Source organism: Rhinichthys klamathensis, unplaced genomic scaffold, assembly GCF_029890125.1.
Source record: "Rhinichthys klamathensis goyatoka isolate OS25496 unplaced genomic scaffold, OSU_Roscu_1.1 h1tg000019l_1, whole genome shotgun sequence".
NCBI classification, from domain to species: domain Eukaryota; kingdom Metazoa; phylum Chordata; class Actinopteri; order Cypriniformes; family Leuciscidae; genus Rhinichthys; species Rhinichthys klamathensis.
Genome location: NW_026606570.1, coordinates 6,028,003 through 6,044,445, shown reverse-complemented (window position 1 = coordinate 6,044,445; position 16,443 = coordinate 6,028,003). Strand labels below are relative to the sequence as shown.

General features: G+C 40.9%; 1 protein-coding gene across 1 annotated transcript in view; it reads left to right on the top strand.

Annotated features, from left to right (window-relative positions):
* Nucleotides 1-15,042, top strand: part of adamtsl2 (ADAMTS-like 2) — a 36,005-nt gene extending 20,963 nt beyond the window's left edge. Inside the window, exons 11-19 of the mRNA XM_056237259.1 lie at nucleotides 1,508-1,862; nucleotides 3,482-3,582; nucleotides 3,702-3,828; nucleotides 5,041-5,254; nucleotides 5,489-5,644; nucleotides 10,614-10,784; nucleotides 10,862-11,038; nucleotides 13,315-13,459; nucleotides 14,165-15,042. Coding sequence (XP_056093234.1) covers nucleotides 1,508-1,862; nucleotides 3,482-3,582; nucleotides 3,702-3,828; nucleotides 5,041-5,254; nucleotides 5,489-5,644; nucleotides 10,614-10,784; nucleotides 10,862-11,038; nucleotides 13,315-13,459; nucleotides 14,165-14,286 — 1,568 coding nt within the window. The 3' untranslated portion in view covers nucleotides 14,287-15,042. The remainder of the gene's footprint in view (nucleotides 1-1,507; nucleotides 1,863-3,481; nucleotides 3,583-3,701; nucleotides 3,829-5,040; nucleotides 5,255-5,488; nucleotides 5,645-10,613; nucleotides 10,785-10,861; nucleotides 11,039-13,314; nucleotides 13,460-14,164) is intronic.
* The last annotated feature ends 1,401 nt before the right edge of the window (nucleotides 15,043-16,443 follow it).

The following is a 16,443-nucleotide window of genomic DNA, read 5'->3' as shown; positions in this document are numbered from 1 at the left end:
TAGAGAAGCCGGTTGTTCCCTGCCAGTCCTCTGCTTCAGGGCGCTGAGCTGACTACTCGAAATTTACCAGAGACCAGTCTCGAGAGGCTAGTTCTCTTAGTTAGTAGACTATCTGGCAGCTTAGAAACTTAGAGTTTAGAGTTTGCTCCCGGTGTGGTTAAAGCCTTTCTGCACCCTACGTGCCTAAGGTTCCAACCAATGTTGCACAATCTATTGCACAATCTATAATGTTTCAGGTTACAGTTGTAACCTGAAACGTTATGTATCATCATCCTGAGCTCATGTCTAAATTCACTAAATACTCTAAATAAGCACAACTTAGCAGTAAGTGCATTTCTGTCAGGACCACTATCGTCAAATACGATTGACAATTAGCATACAGTTTGGATTGGCGGTATGGTTCCGTTCTGGGCGAGAACTCCCTGTGCATACATGCAGCCTAGGATGGATAAGAGCAGGGAGAGCAGCAATAACCCCCCTTAGGGTAAACAGAACAGAACCAACATGAATGTAAGCAGATATCATTAATTCAAGATTTTAAAGTAATTCGAGAATTTTTTCTGATTCAAGGGGAATCAGAATGCCAAATCCTGACTGGGCGAGAGGAGGAGCTGGGGGTGGAGGACGGTAATTAGCTCCTGAGAAACGCGATTGCTACTGATAATACTGAAGGAGCTTATATATTTACACAGTGATAGGTGTCATATTCCTATAGGTAGATGTGGATCAGCTGAGAGTCAGCTGATGCGAGCTAGACTAACGTAACCTGTTTCCTGAGGGGGCATCTTCCCCCGTCATAATCTACCTGTAACACAAATTAAATAATGGACCCCAAATAAAGACTACTGTGATCTTTAAAATGACCCATCAGCCTCACCTCTGAGATTTATACATAGGAGTGATGCTTTCACTATATCTGAAGTAAGTGGAGGATAGACTAGACAGAGAAAGTACATGGTTCACTAGGCAATCATCAGTGAGTTAAAAGCCCTCTTTCTGCCGGCCCTATGGAGTACTTTATAATGCATAACCCGCAACAAAGATTAGCAAGAGAGGATGAAAAATTCAGAGGCCTGACATTTTCCTTGGCTAAAATGAGAATTACAGACATTTGTGTTTGCTGTTGGTCTGACATTGATCATTTTAAATGAGGTGGGGTGTCCTGATGAAGGTTGTGCCCCTGTCTTGCATTATAGTCTTTGATACCACACTACTCTTTGAATTTCATTTTTATATAGAGCATTCACAACTATAAAACCTAAACTAAATCTGTTGAAATTGGCAATGATCCTCTCAAATGAGTTGTTTTTGAACGCATTGATATGCAGTGATACATTTAAAACCCAGACTTGTGTTTTGGGTTGGTACTGACCAAGTTTTTTGGATCATTTTTTTTTAGTCGTACAGTACCATAACAGGTTGTGCCCAAAAGCATAATTAATTTAGCTTTTTTTCAAACGAATCCATCTATTCCATAATGAATCTATCGTTCTTCTTGTTTTAAAAGAGGGTAACTGCAGCTGGCCCAGTGGAGTAGGACCCCCTGGTGTTGCACCAGTCAGCAGACCTGCTGAGGACATGGCAAACTCTGAAAACCTCATCTGGAGAGTGCTGCTGGGAGAACGAGTTGGCTCAGATGGTGTTCTTGCAAATATCTCAACCAATCAGCTTCTTACTCACAGAGATGGCTTGTCCTCTGAAGCAGGCCCACTGGAGTTAGACTACAGCAGTCTTGAGCAAGCGGGTCTTAATGGCTCACTGCTTGAGTTCACCCTTGGGCACCGGCGAAATGACACGGGGGACTTCCTACTCCCAAACAGAACTCTTACTACCATTTTACGCAATCGCAGCAATCGCACCAGGTAAATATAATAATGTACACTATGGTTGATAAGATTTTTTTCATGTTTTTGAAAGTGCCTTATGGTCATCAAGGTTGCATTTATTTGGTCAATAATACAGTAAACACAGTAATTTTGTGAAATATTTTACAATTTAAAATGTAATGTATTCCTGTAATGGCAAAGATGAATTTTCAGCAGCCATTACTTCAGTCTTCCGTGTCACATGATCCTTCAGGAATCATTCTAATATGCTGATTTGGTACTCAAGAAACATTTATTATTATCAAAGCTGAAAACAGTTGTTTTGCTTAATATTTTCTGAAAACCGTGGTGTATTTTTTCATAATATAAAGTTTAGAAAAAGCATTTATTTGACATAGAAATCTTTTGTTCATTATAAATGTCTTTACTTTGATATGAATTATTTGGTATACATTTCTTTCAAATAATTACATTTATAATAACATTTGAAAAGTAGTATACTTTTATCATATTTTTTTTTAAATAATATTTTAATAATTCTAATAATTATTCTAATATTTATTTATTTTAATAGCCAATAGTTTCGTTACATTACAGACATGAAGGATGATTTGATACTTGCTAGTCAGTTGTGTTAATGGGATGGGACATTCTCATTCTACAAGGCATTTGATTGGCATTTGACAAAAGTCTGTGTAGTGCAGGATGAGTCATCAAAACTCCAATTCTGACTTCATGAGGTTTAAAGTCAGAAAAGCCAACCTGCTACTGTTCAAATTTACTGTTCAAACTCTACATTGTGCAAAGCTGACAAAAGCTAAATCACAATCTTTAATCAGCTCATTAGTCGCTGGTCGAGCATGATTTTAGCAATCTCAAGATCATGTCAAGGTCTTCCATACAATGAAGAAGCAGGTATCTTTATCAGTTGCCTCTTTTGGGCTTTTTAAATGTAAAGTCCTAGCCCTCCACAGTGGCATGCCAAAGCTGTGCTGGACGCGCATGTGTGGGACAGCCCTCCTCAAGGGAGAATGGAATGTGCGGCAGACTCAAGCTCTGGCTTGGTTTTTTTGTTAACGTTCTTGGAGACATTCAAAGAGTGCCGAGGGGAGACGGCCAAGCAGAGGCTGGCGGGATTGCATTCAATCATATTTATAATTCATGCTGGGTTCCCTCCGCCGTGTCCAAACACTGCTTTACCAGCGCCTCTGCCAGAGATCATAAAGAACATCTCATGAAATGCCCTTATTCGTATCCGAAGGAGAAGAGAAAGATTCCAGGTGGAGAGAAGAAAAGAAGGCCGAATGTAAGGATGATAGACTTTCTGAGGAACATAATTCAAGATGTTTTGTTATTTGTGGAAAAAATTGCCATAGATCACTCGGGTACAGACTACGCTTGTCGCATCAGATAAATTTACCAGGAATTTATCACGAGGAACAAATTTTATTGGCTCCTGTCTAGTTGAGAGAATGCGCTGTTTTCCATCCTCGACATTAAGGTAATGAGTGTGACCAGGAATGGTAAAAATGTTAGTGGTTTTATGACTAGAGTGCCGAGTGTCTCGGCATCAACAAACGTGAGTGCTCTGCCTAATATACAGTGCAGGTGTCTGAACCGTGGCCTAGTCTGAGATGCTGTTTTCTTTACCGCAGAAATAACCAAAGGCTCCTTCAGAAGAACAAAATGAGCGCTGCTGACATGTACCGGTGGAAGTTGTCCTCACAGGAGCCCTGCAGTATGACATGCTCGATAGGTAATTAAGGCATTATAACTTAGTCTCGGTGGCCACAAACATCCACATATAAGTTTTGTTGATAACCATGTTTGTTAATGTTGGGAGGTTTGTTTTATGCAATGTCCTATCTCGAATAGGTGTGTCGAAATCACTTGCCATGTGTGTGCGGTATGATGGCATTGAGGTGGATGATGTTTATTGTGATGCTTTGACTCGACCAGAGCCAGTTCATGATTTCTGCATTGGCAGAGAATGCCAGCCCAGGTGCGCGTGCTGCAATTGTCACAGAAATGCAGGGGAAAAGTACGGAGCACCACACATGACATGCATAAAAAACATTGGATATATATTTTGGCCACAGATGAAAGGGATAGTTAAACTATCCCTTCAAAATTACTCAAAATTCTGTCATCATTCACTAACCCTTGTGGCATTCCAAACCCATAAGCCTTTGGTTAATCTACGAAATACAAATTAAGATTTAATGAAACCTGAGAGGTTTCTGTCCATTGAAGGTACAGTAAATAAAGGCGTCGTAAAATGAATCCATATGAATCAAGCTGTTTAATTCAAGTTTTGTGAAGAGATTCAATCGCTTTATTTGATGAACAGATTTAATTTAGGCTTTAGTTTACATCTAAGCAATGATCGACACATACATATTAGAGTGCATCACATATGGTAAACACGGAAGCTCAAACTTGCATGTGTGATGCCCAAGAATCAATTAGATTTGTTCCAGAGTGATGCACCCATGTTTGCCATATGTGATGGTCTCTATGTATGTGTTTTTATGTGTAATGGATTATATGTTTTGATTCATTTTATGATGCCTTTATATGTAATCTGGTAAGTTTTGGTGACCTGGACTTTCAAAGAAGGGACAGAAACCTCTCAGGTTTCATTAAAAATATCTTAATTTGTATTTCAAAGATCAACCAAAGTCTTATGGGTTTGGAACAACATGAGGGTGTGTGAATGATGACAGAATTTAAATTTTTGGGTGGAAAAGCCCTCTAAGAATTTGTTAATCCATGGCCACGTTTCATTAATTTGTTCCCTTGTTTTAGTTAAATTGTGGCCATATTTGATTAATTCGTTTTTAGGTAAATCTTTACTACAAATGTATTAATTTGTCCTTAATTTAGTGTTTAATTTAGTAAATCGTGGCCATAATTTAACTAAAATGAGGGAACAAATTAGTACAAAGTGACACCCATTTACCTAAAAAGAGGGAAGAACAAATTTTTAATTTGTGGTCACAATATCTTGTGTTTTCCCTCGCATGTCATGTGCGCGGCTCTGTAGCAAAGACAAGAATAGGAATGAAAACAAAACAAAAAATGAAAAATTTCCAAAAATGAAAATTCTATAATTTACTCACCCTTATGTCATTCCAATTCCAATTCCAATTTGATTATGTCACATGAAAAGTGTTTCTTGACACAAAACTCTTGCTGTGCACTTCATGTCTAGATGGGAGGCAAGCAGCTGGAGTGAGTGTTCTCGGACCTGTGGAGAAGGTTTCCAGTTTCGCCTTGTGCGTTGCTGGAAGATGCTAGCTCCCGGCCTAGACAGCTCAGTGTACAGTGACCTCTGTACAGAGGCACAGCTAGAGCGCCCCCCAGAGCGCCGGGCCTGTAAAAGCCCTACTTGTGGCCCTCAGTGGGAAGTAGCTGAGTGGTCTGAGGTAGGTTAAGAGCTCTTTTACTTAATCCTCCATTATAACTGCCATACACTGTAAGTAAGTAAATAAATATATTCTAAATCAGTATTTTTGTCTTGGCCAGTAAAAAATTACTAAAAAAATAATTTAAACAATATCAATTTATATGAAAAGCAAACTTAAAACTGAAATGGTTGGACAATGTCAATGTTATCAAAGTAGCATACCAAAGAGAACCTTGTTTTGTTTGTTGTGCAGTGCCCAGCTAAATGTGGTCGCAAGAGTCTGGTTACTCGAGAGGTCAGATGCTCAGATGAGATTCACGCATGTGATGAGACAACTCTCCCAGCATCTACCAAAAACTGCACCGGCCCTCCATGTGAGCGCCAGTGGACAGTGTCTGAGTGGGGACCGGTGAGACACTGTGAAGATTTTAAAATGCACACACATTATGCTTGACTGTTCAAAAATATTTAACACTGTGTTTTTGTAACGTTTAGTCCATGAAGATGAAGGTAATTCTAAAAAACAATGAGGTCTATTAAACACAGCACACAGATAATCCAGAAGGGAGCGAACACAAACGAAACAGCTTGTACTGTAACTCACGAACAATACCGGACAAAGACTGATAATTGAGGTGGAACTTAAATAGACATGGTGATGAACTCATTACAGACAGGTGTGATCGTCAGTGAATGTCCATGGTGACAAATGACTAGTGGGAAACTAGAACAAAACTGTGTGTGAAGAAAATGTGACTGAAGACAAACTAAAAGTCCATGAAAATTAAACTAACTGAACATACTCGAGACAGTTTTAATAAAGAACAATGATGAATCAGATTGTGATGAGACGTCTCCACAGTTATTAAAGGGTTAGTTCACCCAAAAATGAAAATTCTGTCAGTATTTACTCACCCTCATGTTGTTCCAACCCCGTAAGACCTTCGTTCATCTTCGGAACACGAATTAAGATATTTTTGATGAAATCTGAGAGCTGGATCACTCCTCCATACTAGTCCATAGGCTTCTTCAGGGATTGAACTTGCCGGCTTCGAAAAGTTATTAAAGACATCGTTAAAATAGTCCAAGTGACTACAGTGGCTCAATCAAGCGACGAGAATACTTTTTGTGCGCAAAAACAAACAAAAATAACGACTTTATTTCAACTATTCATTTCCTTCTCTTTGGGCCTCTAGTCAGTTAACGTAGTGTGATTCCGTAGAGCTACGTCACACGTAGGCTCACTATTGGGCGACGCTGGTCATGTGCGTGATGCGTGTGACGTACAACAACAGAAGCTTACGCTATTACACTAGTGAACTGACTCGAGGCCCACAGAGAAGGAAATGAATAGTTGAAATAAAGTCGTTATTTTAGGGTTTTTGTGCGCACAAAAAGTATTCTCGTCGCTTGATAAACTTAAGATTGAGCCACTGTAGTCACTTGGACTATTTTAACGATGTCTTTAATAACTTTTCGAGGCCGGCAAGTTCAATCCATGAAGAAGCCTATGGACTAGTATGGAGGAGTGATCCAGCTCTCAGATTTCATCAAAAATATCTTAATTCGTGTTCCGAAGATGAACGAAGGTCTTACGGGGTTGGAACAACATGAGGGTGAGTAATTACTGACAGAATTTTCATTTTTGGGTGAACTAACACTTTAACATTATAAATCTAGTGAACATTTTAAAATTTTCATTTAAAAAATGTAGGTACATTTATAACACTATAGGCTACTTTGTGTTTTATTACCTTGGCATCAAATAACAAAAAACTGATTAACACTGCTGCGGGAGTGTTTCTAATACATCGGCCAAGGGAGGGACAACAAATCTTTCTCTCTTCTGACCATCTCTCAATATACTTTTTTTACTCTTTTGGAAAGTCATAGCTATTGTGTTCTTTTTCTTTAGCTATTGGGGGGTAAATGAGAACGAAAAAAAATGATTTGTTGTAGTTGCTGTTCTCTTTCAGTCAGTCACTTTCGACGTTACATCGGACTGACGTCATGGCGTCTCACCTGGGAGCCCAATCACCTTCAAGTGGTAACTAAACAAGCCATTGAACATTGGCCAGTGAGATTTGCATGCAGAGTCACAACCAACCGGACATACGAGTATAAACATGACTGGCATTACTCACTTCATTCATATTTTGCTTTGGAGCCGAGCGGTTGTACAGCGATCGCTCATTCCAGTCTAACTTCAAGAAAAAGAGTATATTTCTGAAAACAGAAAAAGAGCAATCAGCAATTCTAATTGCTAATAGGAGATCTTACCTCAGGAAACAGCCATTTTAATTTATTTTCTTTGTGGGATCTCTCTGCCGGTGTGAAGGAACATCTAGCGGTGTCTAGTATCCAGCTTGCTGTGTACGAGAGAGAAGTCCAGCGAAGTGCAAAGCAAGCCCGGGCGGTCAGCATCTTTTTCAAGATGTCTTTCTGTCCATGTGTTTCTGGATGTGGTCGTTTACTGACTTCATCTGACGGCCACAATCACTGACTCAGCATGCTGTTTGCCCAGGCATGAAAGAGAGTGTTCATGGATGGTGCATGATCTCATTGCAAGAGCATGTCTATGTTGGCATTGCGGTCGCGACTCTCCTTCAATAGGGAGGCACGAGTCCCCTCTGCTGCTACCCAGCCCCCCGCCGCTTCTCATAGTAGAGCTGCGGGTCTGGTTAGCACTTTGGGAGAACAGTGGGAGCTTTTCCGTCCGGCCAGCCCCCACAAACCTCCCACTCCTCTAGCATACCATGTGCTTCGAGTTCCCAAATGTTGGCGTGAGGCACCTTGTGTCTCATTCGGCGCTCTGGATGAGAATCGAATGTCGATCGCTGCATCTGGGAGTGGGCTTTTGTTCTCTGGAGAGGATGAGGAGTTGACGGCCATGCTTTCCCCGAACCGCCGCGGCCACTCCAGTGCCTTTCTTCCCGGAGGTGCATGAGGGGGTTCAGAATTTTGACTGCACCTTTTACTGCGCAAAGCTGCTCTTCTGCCTCCTCCATTCTCGCCAAGGGTTAAATAGCGGAACCTGGCGGAACCTAGTTAAACCTGGTGGAATCGTCCTCGCCTCCCGTCCAAGGCATGTAAGACGACAGCAGCCCTGGGCTGGGGTTGTTGCAGGAACTGCGTACGGCGACTGACCTCGCCCTCCGGGCGCCGAAAGTGACGCACCTCAACCAGACGATGTCCACTCTGATGGTCTAGGAATGCCATCTCTGGTTGGACCTGGCCAATAAAGTTTGCTTTCTTGACGCCCCCATCTCCCAGGCCGGCCCCTTCGGCGACACTGTCAAGGACTTTGCCCAGCAGTTCTCGGCAGTCTAGAAGCAGACTGAGGCCATAAAGCACATCCTGCCCCGGCATGACACTGCCACCAAGCCACCGCGGGCTGGCCCCCAGCCTGCTCATCGCCGAGGGCATCCCCTTGCTGCTGCACCGGCTCCGGGAAGACTGGAGGCATTCCGTCCACCCGGAGCCTCCTGCAGGAAGGCGATGCAGCCCATCCAGACAGCTAAACCCTTGAAGTGAACAGGGGCATGGTGTCACGGCACACTCCGTGTGGCTGAGCTGTCGCCAAACGGAGTGCCCCTACAACAAGTGTCCAGGCATGTTGTTGTTACAAAAGATGCCTCCAGAACGGGTTGGGGCACCGTGTGCAACGGGATGGACCTTGACTACACTGGCACCCCAGAGGAGGCAGACCCAGCCCTCGTGTTGCTGTGTCCTGTTCGGATATTGCGTGTTTACGTGGACCACACACAGAGCTTCAGAAGCTCAGAGCAGCTCTTTGTCTGTTTGAAGGCCAAAAAAAGTGAAAGGATGTCTCCAAACAGAGGTTGGCCCACTGGATAGTGGATGCCATCACCTTGGCGTATCAGTCCCAAGGTGAGCTGTGCCCTTTCGGAGTGAGCCCTCACTCCACTTGGGGTGTTGCCTCCTCTTGGGCGTTGGTGCACGCCGCCTCTCTGGCAGACTACTGCAGAGCTGCGAGCTGGGCAACACCTAACACATTTGCCAGTTTTTATAATCTCAGAGTGGAGCTGCTTTCTTTCAGTGTGTTGGGTACAAGCTGGTAGTGTGTGGGAAGGCTGGTTCGCTTACAGCGCCATTCCCCTCTAACAGGGGGATACGAGTGCCTACTTGTTCTTCAGGTGAATTCCCCACTCGGCAATCCCTATATCGAGTTCCTCCAGCATCCTTCGGCAGTCAGACATGGCGGAGGCTTCTGACGCCAGGCCCAGTACTTGTGTGCCCGGCCGGTCAGCCCTTGTTCTGGGCTAGATGCCCATATGCTGTGATTCCCCTTAGGTAAATTCATATGTCTATTGTCCGTTTGGTATGGAGGACTACTCCTCGGGATTACTTGGGGCGCTAGGTAGGTTATGACATTGTGAGGGCAGTTGCTAAAAGGGCACGGGGCAGCTTGCAAGCATCTGCGTCTCCAACACTCGTAACACAGTTCAGTGGCTGTGGCGCTTTCTATGATGTCAGTCCGATGTAACGTTGAACGTGACTGACTGAATGGGAACGTCTAGGTTACTGATGTAACCCCCGTTCCCAGAAGGAGGGAACGGAGAAGTTACTTCATCCCTGCCACAGCCCTGAACCACCGCTGAATGGCCCTGATCCTGTCTCGGCTCCTCAGCAAAAAATGAATGATGTAAGTAATGCCAGTCATGTTTACACACGTATGTCCAGGTGGGTGTGAATCGGCATGCAAATCACACTGGCCAATGTCCATTGGCTCGTTTAGTTACCACTTGGAGGTGATTGGGATTGCCTGATTGACTCCCAGGCGAGACCCATTACGTCAGTCCAACATTCCTTCCTCCAGGGATCGGGGGTTACATCAGTAACCTTGACTTTCACTGCTATAGAATTTTACCCAACTATGTTTTGTTAGTTATGCAAATGAAGAGTGATGCGAATGAAGCTGACACCATCTGCATCATTATACAGTAGAATCTTATTGGTCCAAAATCCTGCTCCATATAACTTAATAGGATAGTTCACCCAAAAATGAAAATTCTGTCATCATTTAGTCACCCTCATGTCATTCCAAACCCATTTCCCCCCCATGCGGAACTCCAAAGGAAGATAATTTGAAGAATGCTGGAAAGCAAACAACATTGGAGCCAATTGTACTTCCATTGTAATGGCAAAAAAAGAAGAAAACATATATTTTTTATATATAATATACGATATTTTTCTCCAAATAATAAAATTGACTGTAATGAAATAAGGGTGAGTAAATGATGACAGAAATGTCATTTTTGGGTGAACTATCCCTTTAAATGTGATTTGATTAGGTGTGATTGCAAGACATGTAATTTTTCTAATTTAAAAAATTTTCATTTTCCATTTCTACTTAGTGTTCAGGCATCTGTGGGCATGGAAAAACTGTGCGTCATGTGTACTGCAAAACACCAGAGGGACGAGTGGTACCTGAGTCTCAGTGCTCACCTGAAAACAAACCTCTGGCCATTTACCCCTGTGGAGACAATGAATGCCCTCCACATTGGCTGGCTCAAGACTGGGAGAGGGTGAGGATTATGCATATGTTGTGGAAAATAACGATTTGTTAATATTTCTTCAGTAATCATTGTCTTCTGCCTTCCAGTGCAACACAACATGCGGACGCGGTGTGAAGAGAAGGACGGTGCTGTGTGTCGGCATCATGGGTGGAAAGGTCCAGATCCATGGTGATGAGGAATGTGACAGCAGTAAGCAACCAGTAGATGAGGACACCTGCTTTGAAAGGCCATGCTTCAAGTGGTACACAACACCATGGTCTGAGGTGAACATTAAAAAATGTATTTAATTTATGATGGTAGATTGAAATACTAAAAAATACAACTAGTATCTGATTGCTAGAAAGTAGAACAGCTGGCCATGTAGGTATTTGCAGTAAGCTAAGTGAGTTACCTTTCGAGAGAACTCAGTGCTGCGTTAGAATATTGGGGCTATGGGAGCGCTTGTGCGTGATAGTGTCTGAAGCACCTGTGGAATCACTCCAATCTCATTTGTGAAACGTTGACAGCTTCTGTGCTTCAGTAAACTCTCTGTGTCAGTATGTCTCTGTCTATCTAAAGAAACACTTGTAAGCTATCTCTTCCCTGAGTCTGTATCGTCTCTTAGGGTGTTTTCCTACATGTAGATCGTTTGCTTTGTTCTGCAACAGGGAATTCATTTGTTACAATGTTGCATTTTCTTCTTGGTTCGGTTTGTTTTCACGTCAACATTTCAAAGCGTACCAAAATGTGTTTATGCAAGTCACATGTGAGTAAAATTGTCCTCTTATTGGCCAGAGTTCCCCTGTTCCTCTGCATCATCCATCAAGATGGATCGACAAGTTCGCTCCGCAAGCTTATTGTGGCTTTATCTGTAGTTGTCGTGACACCCACAAAAACTTAGACGAATGTAGCCTTGATTCCCTCTCTGACTGATCATTTATATACATAATTTATATACATAAATTATATTACATTTTATTTAAGATGAATCACAGAATCAGACACTGCTGCTTTTTATATAACACATTTCCCTTTATGAATTATGGTGTCGCTTGGTTCGTTAGTCTGTTGCTCCAACTGATTCAGAGTTCGTTTTCAATCGGGCCTAGACCACCTCGTTCAGGCTATCTCAGAGCGATCGTTTTGGTGCGGATCTGAGTACGATTGCCATGTTCATACATGCCAAAACGAACTGAAGTAAGGGAGAAAATGCACTAGGTTCCGAAACAGACGGTTTCAAACAAAACTAGCCATGTGTGAAAATGCCCTTAAGGCCCCGGCATTGTCCACCAAGCCCTGTAGAAAGACATTATCTTTGCTGGGCGAAGCTTACGTGGCTGCAAGGCTGGAGCATGTCTGCACACAATGGCGATACTGCATACCAGGCTGACCTGCTTAGGGATCTGGATGAAGGTGAGGGTGTGAAAGAGTTACACTGGGCCACAGATTTGTTTCTCCGGGCCACCAGGGAAATTGCCCATGCCATCGACATATCGACATATGACAGCTATAGTGGCTACGGAGAGACATTTGTGGTTGTCTGGTATATAGAAAAGGACCTTCCTGTTGGATGCCCCACTTTCCCCTCCTGGCCTCTTCGACGACGCAGTAAACACTGTCGGTTTCAAGAGGCAAAGAAACAGGCAAAGAAACATTTCAAAGGTTTATCTCTCGCCGAAACCAGGTCCTAGAGGGTGCTGCTATGGAGCAGCCCCAGGCCAGTACAGAACCCCAGGCCTCTCTCAGGCAGCAACAGAAGCAGAATGTCATTTCTCAAGTCCCCCCCTCAGCCCATTCAACAAGACGTATGGCTGCCTCTAAGGCCGTGTGTCCACCAAATACTTTTTAGCTAGTTAAGAACGCGGCGAAAGAAGGCGCTCTGCTGAAAACGGCTAGCTGTAGGCACTTCAGATCGCTTCGGCAGCGCAGCATTTTTTCAGTTGGGCTGGTCCATTTATCAGATTCTACAGCCTGGATTTGGATTCCACGCCAGGATCTCAGATGCTTATGCCCTAAGCTTGTGCTCACCAAGATTCCCTCTGGGACAGGCATTTGTCACTATGGTATAGTGGGTATGAACGTTCCCATAGCGTCAACATTCTGATGTAGCATTGATTTCCCTCAAAAGGGAATGTCTCAGTTACAACTGTAACTCTGGTTCCCTGAGAAGGGAATGAGACACTGTGTCACCTTACCATACTTCCGGCATGGCTGTGAGCGACTCACTTCAGCTCAACAAAAGCTAATGATGTTTGGTCTGGGTATCCGTTATAGCTTCCGCGGTACGCCGTCATGCGTCATGGGATGATGTTTCGCCAATGAGATTGGAGTGATTCCACACGTGCTTCAGAAGCAATCATGCTGAAGTGGTCCCATAGCGTCATCAACATTCTGATGCAGCATCCCTTTTCAGGGAACCAGGGTTACAGTACTAACCAAGACGTTTACTAGGTTTTAAAATACAGATTTTCTCTTCAAGTCTCTCTTCTACAGTGAAGGCTCCCAAGTTCAAGTGTAATTCACTGTTCTTTTCTCTTGCTTGTACTCAACTGTTTCTCAGTGCACCAAGACTTGTGGTGTTGGTGTGCGAATGAGAGATGTGAAGTGTTACCAGGGAAGAGAGCTTGTTCGTGGATGTGACTCTTTGACCAAACCTGTTAACAAACAGACCTGTGCACTCCAGCCCTGCCCCACCGAACCTCCAGGTGTGCCTTAAAGAAACAGTTCATGCTAAATCTCAACATTCACTCACCCTCACATTGTTCTAAATCTTTATGCTGCTATTTTTTCCAGTTAAATATATACAGTATATACTGTAATATATATATATATATATATATATATATATATATAAATGCATCACAGTTTCCACAAAAATATTAAGCAGCAATTTCAACTTTGATAATAATAATATCAAAGCACCAGGCACCAAATCAGAATATTAGAATGATTTCTGAAGGATCACTGAAGACATTGAGTAATGATTCAGTAATGATGCTGAAAAAACAGCTTTGACATTACAGGAATAAATTACATTTTGAAATATAATAAAATAGAATATTAATATATAACATTTTAATATATATGAAATATATATAATATATAGTTATATATAACTATACACACACACACACACACATATATATATATAGCTATTATATGGCATCAATGTGCCGTTTTTGTTCCATATTATTGCAATTCATTATATTTATAATGTTATGCAGGTTTGGAATGACATGGAGGTGATAAATGTCCTTAAGTCCTTAAATATGCACTTTAATAAAAAAATATGCACTTTGAAACATTGCCTTATGACTGTAATATTACATATTCTAATGAAAAAAAAAAATCCTACAGGTTTAAAGAAATCATAAATAACATGAATTGTAACTGCTTCAATGCTTCCTCAGATGAAAACTGCCAGGATCGTCCCACCACCAACTGCTCGCTGGCTCTGAAGGTGAATTTGTGCAGTCACTGGTATTACAGCAAGGCCTGTTGCCATTCTTGCCGTAATCTTCGAGCTTCCTAGCTAGACTCCAATGCTCAGGTTTTCATCTGTTCATGTCATCTGCCTTGTGCTTGTTTGAGGATTGCAGCAAGGGGAGTTTGAATCAGTATTTGGTTATATATTAAACTAGCTCCACAAAAACTGCATTACTGCCAGTATTACAAAATGATACCTACTTCATGACAATGTCCTGTGTTTGTGGGATACCGTAAGGAAACATTAAATTATTTGATTATTGCTCAGAGGATTATATTGCATGTCATAAAAGTATTTATTATTCGTCAGGTTTTATTGGACATTTATTATCTGGCAGCTGAAGATGGCTGATTTTAGTACTGTATATCCAAACGTGCTTACCCTCAAGCCACTGCTGGCTCCAACACTCTACTGTTTACTTTTATCCAGTTTAACTATTGCTAGACCTAGGCTTATGTTAATTTATTGGTTACAGCAGTAGCTTTATTGGGTTCTCTGATATGTTTGTGTCCGAATAATTCATTTTGTATCATTCGATTTGAATTGACAATGGATTTAGCAGAACTTGACATACCCAAGTCATTTTACCCTTGTCATTGAGTGAGTCCTGACACTTGAACGTACTATAGTTGAACATGTATCTGATTCATATATTGTTTCATTAAGACACAATAAACCTCATATATTGTATACTGCCTTACCTCAAGTACAAAAGACAATCAAATGTAAGTCATTTGATTTTCTTATAGAAAAACAGTTGTGTACCTCTCAGAATATTAAATAATAAATATTATACTCCAAAGAAAATGCTGTGGGTTTTTGTTTTTGTTAAATAATTTACATTAATGAGTGCTATTTCAGTATCATTATAGTTTTTGTTTATACTTTGAATTATATATATTTTTTATATTTCTGTTTTGTCATTTATATACATTTATATAGTTGTGTTACATTTTAGTTTTTAGTTTTAGTTTACTTAGTTTTGGTTATTTTAGTACTTCAGCTTAAACTAAATGGAAAAATGTAATAATATATATATTATTTGGGTGATGTTTATTTTATTTCAAGTAATGATTTTTAGTTAACATTACCCCTGTGTAAATTACTTCTTATATAAGTTGATCAAAATTACAAAAAATTTCAGCAGTTTTAGAGAGTCAAAGTCAAACAGCAGTAATTTTCATTATGATTTATCTGCAAAAATTGCCATCATACACAAACAGACACACACTTTGTCTCATTTAATGTTTTTAATTTACCAAAGTATAGACCCTTTTTTCCTGCACATAAGCTGTTGCCACCTGCTGGCCAGCAATAAGCATGTGCAGTTAAATATGTTCATTTATGACATCATAAGAGCTTATTAAATTGTCACAAAACAACTGTTAATATTAACAAATCTCACATTTATTAACAAACGAAAAGGTAAAATACCATAACAGATCATAATTCTGGTGACTTTTGGATCAAAATCAATGCAAAGTGAGTGACACTACACACAAAGATGAGAATGCAGACAATTATAAAATCAGTCAATTAAATAGATTACACAAACAGACACACAAATTCACGATCCTACATGTAAAACTATGACCGCAGGTGATATTATCATTTCACAACTTGTACATCCGCACCATTTTCAGTTTAATCATACCAACCATATATCTTTTAATCATATATTCAGTACAGCAGTAAATATCTGTGATAGACAAATTAATGTGAAACAATATCAAAGATATCAAAATTTTACTCTCCAGTTCTCATGCCAATAAAAAGCCCTATTAATAAGTTGCATATGAAGAGTGGAACGTATGAATAATAAAGCAAATGCTTTTATTACACAGTCTAAGAAAAGTCTGTAAAAATAGGACATAATGTACCGTGTTAATAGGAGGGAATGTTCTATATTATTTTTCACAGGTGTTTTACCCGCATTTTGAATTGCGCATTGCATTGTATTGTGTTTTACACTTTAAGAAAAAAAAAGTTCAGTGGGGTTCTGTATCCCTAGGATTCTTGAGTCAATGTAAAGAACCCGTTATATCAAAAAAGGTTCTTGCCAAACAGAACCCTTTAATAGAACCTTTTCTTTTAGGAGTTAAAGGAAATGTCAGTAAACTTAACAATAATCGTTTTTTCTACGGATTTTTGTTTTCTTTACAGTGCACATGACTATCCTGATAAATAAATAAATAAATAAAT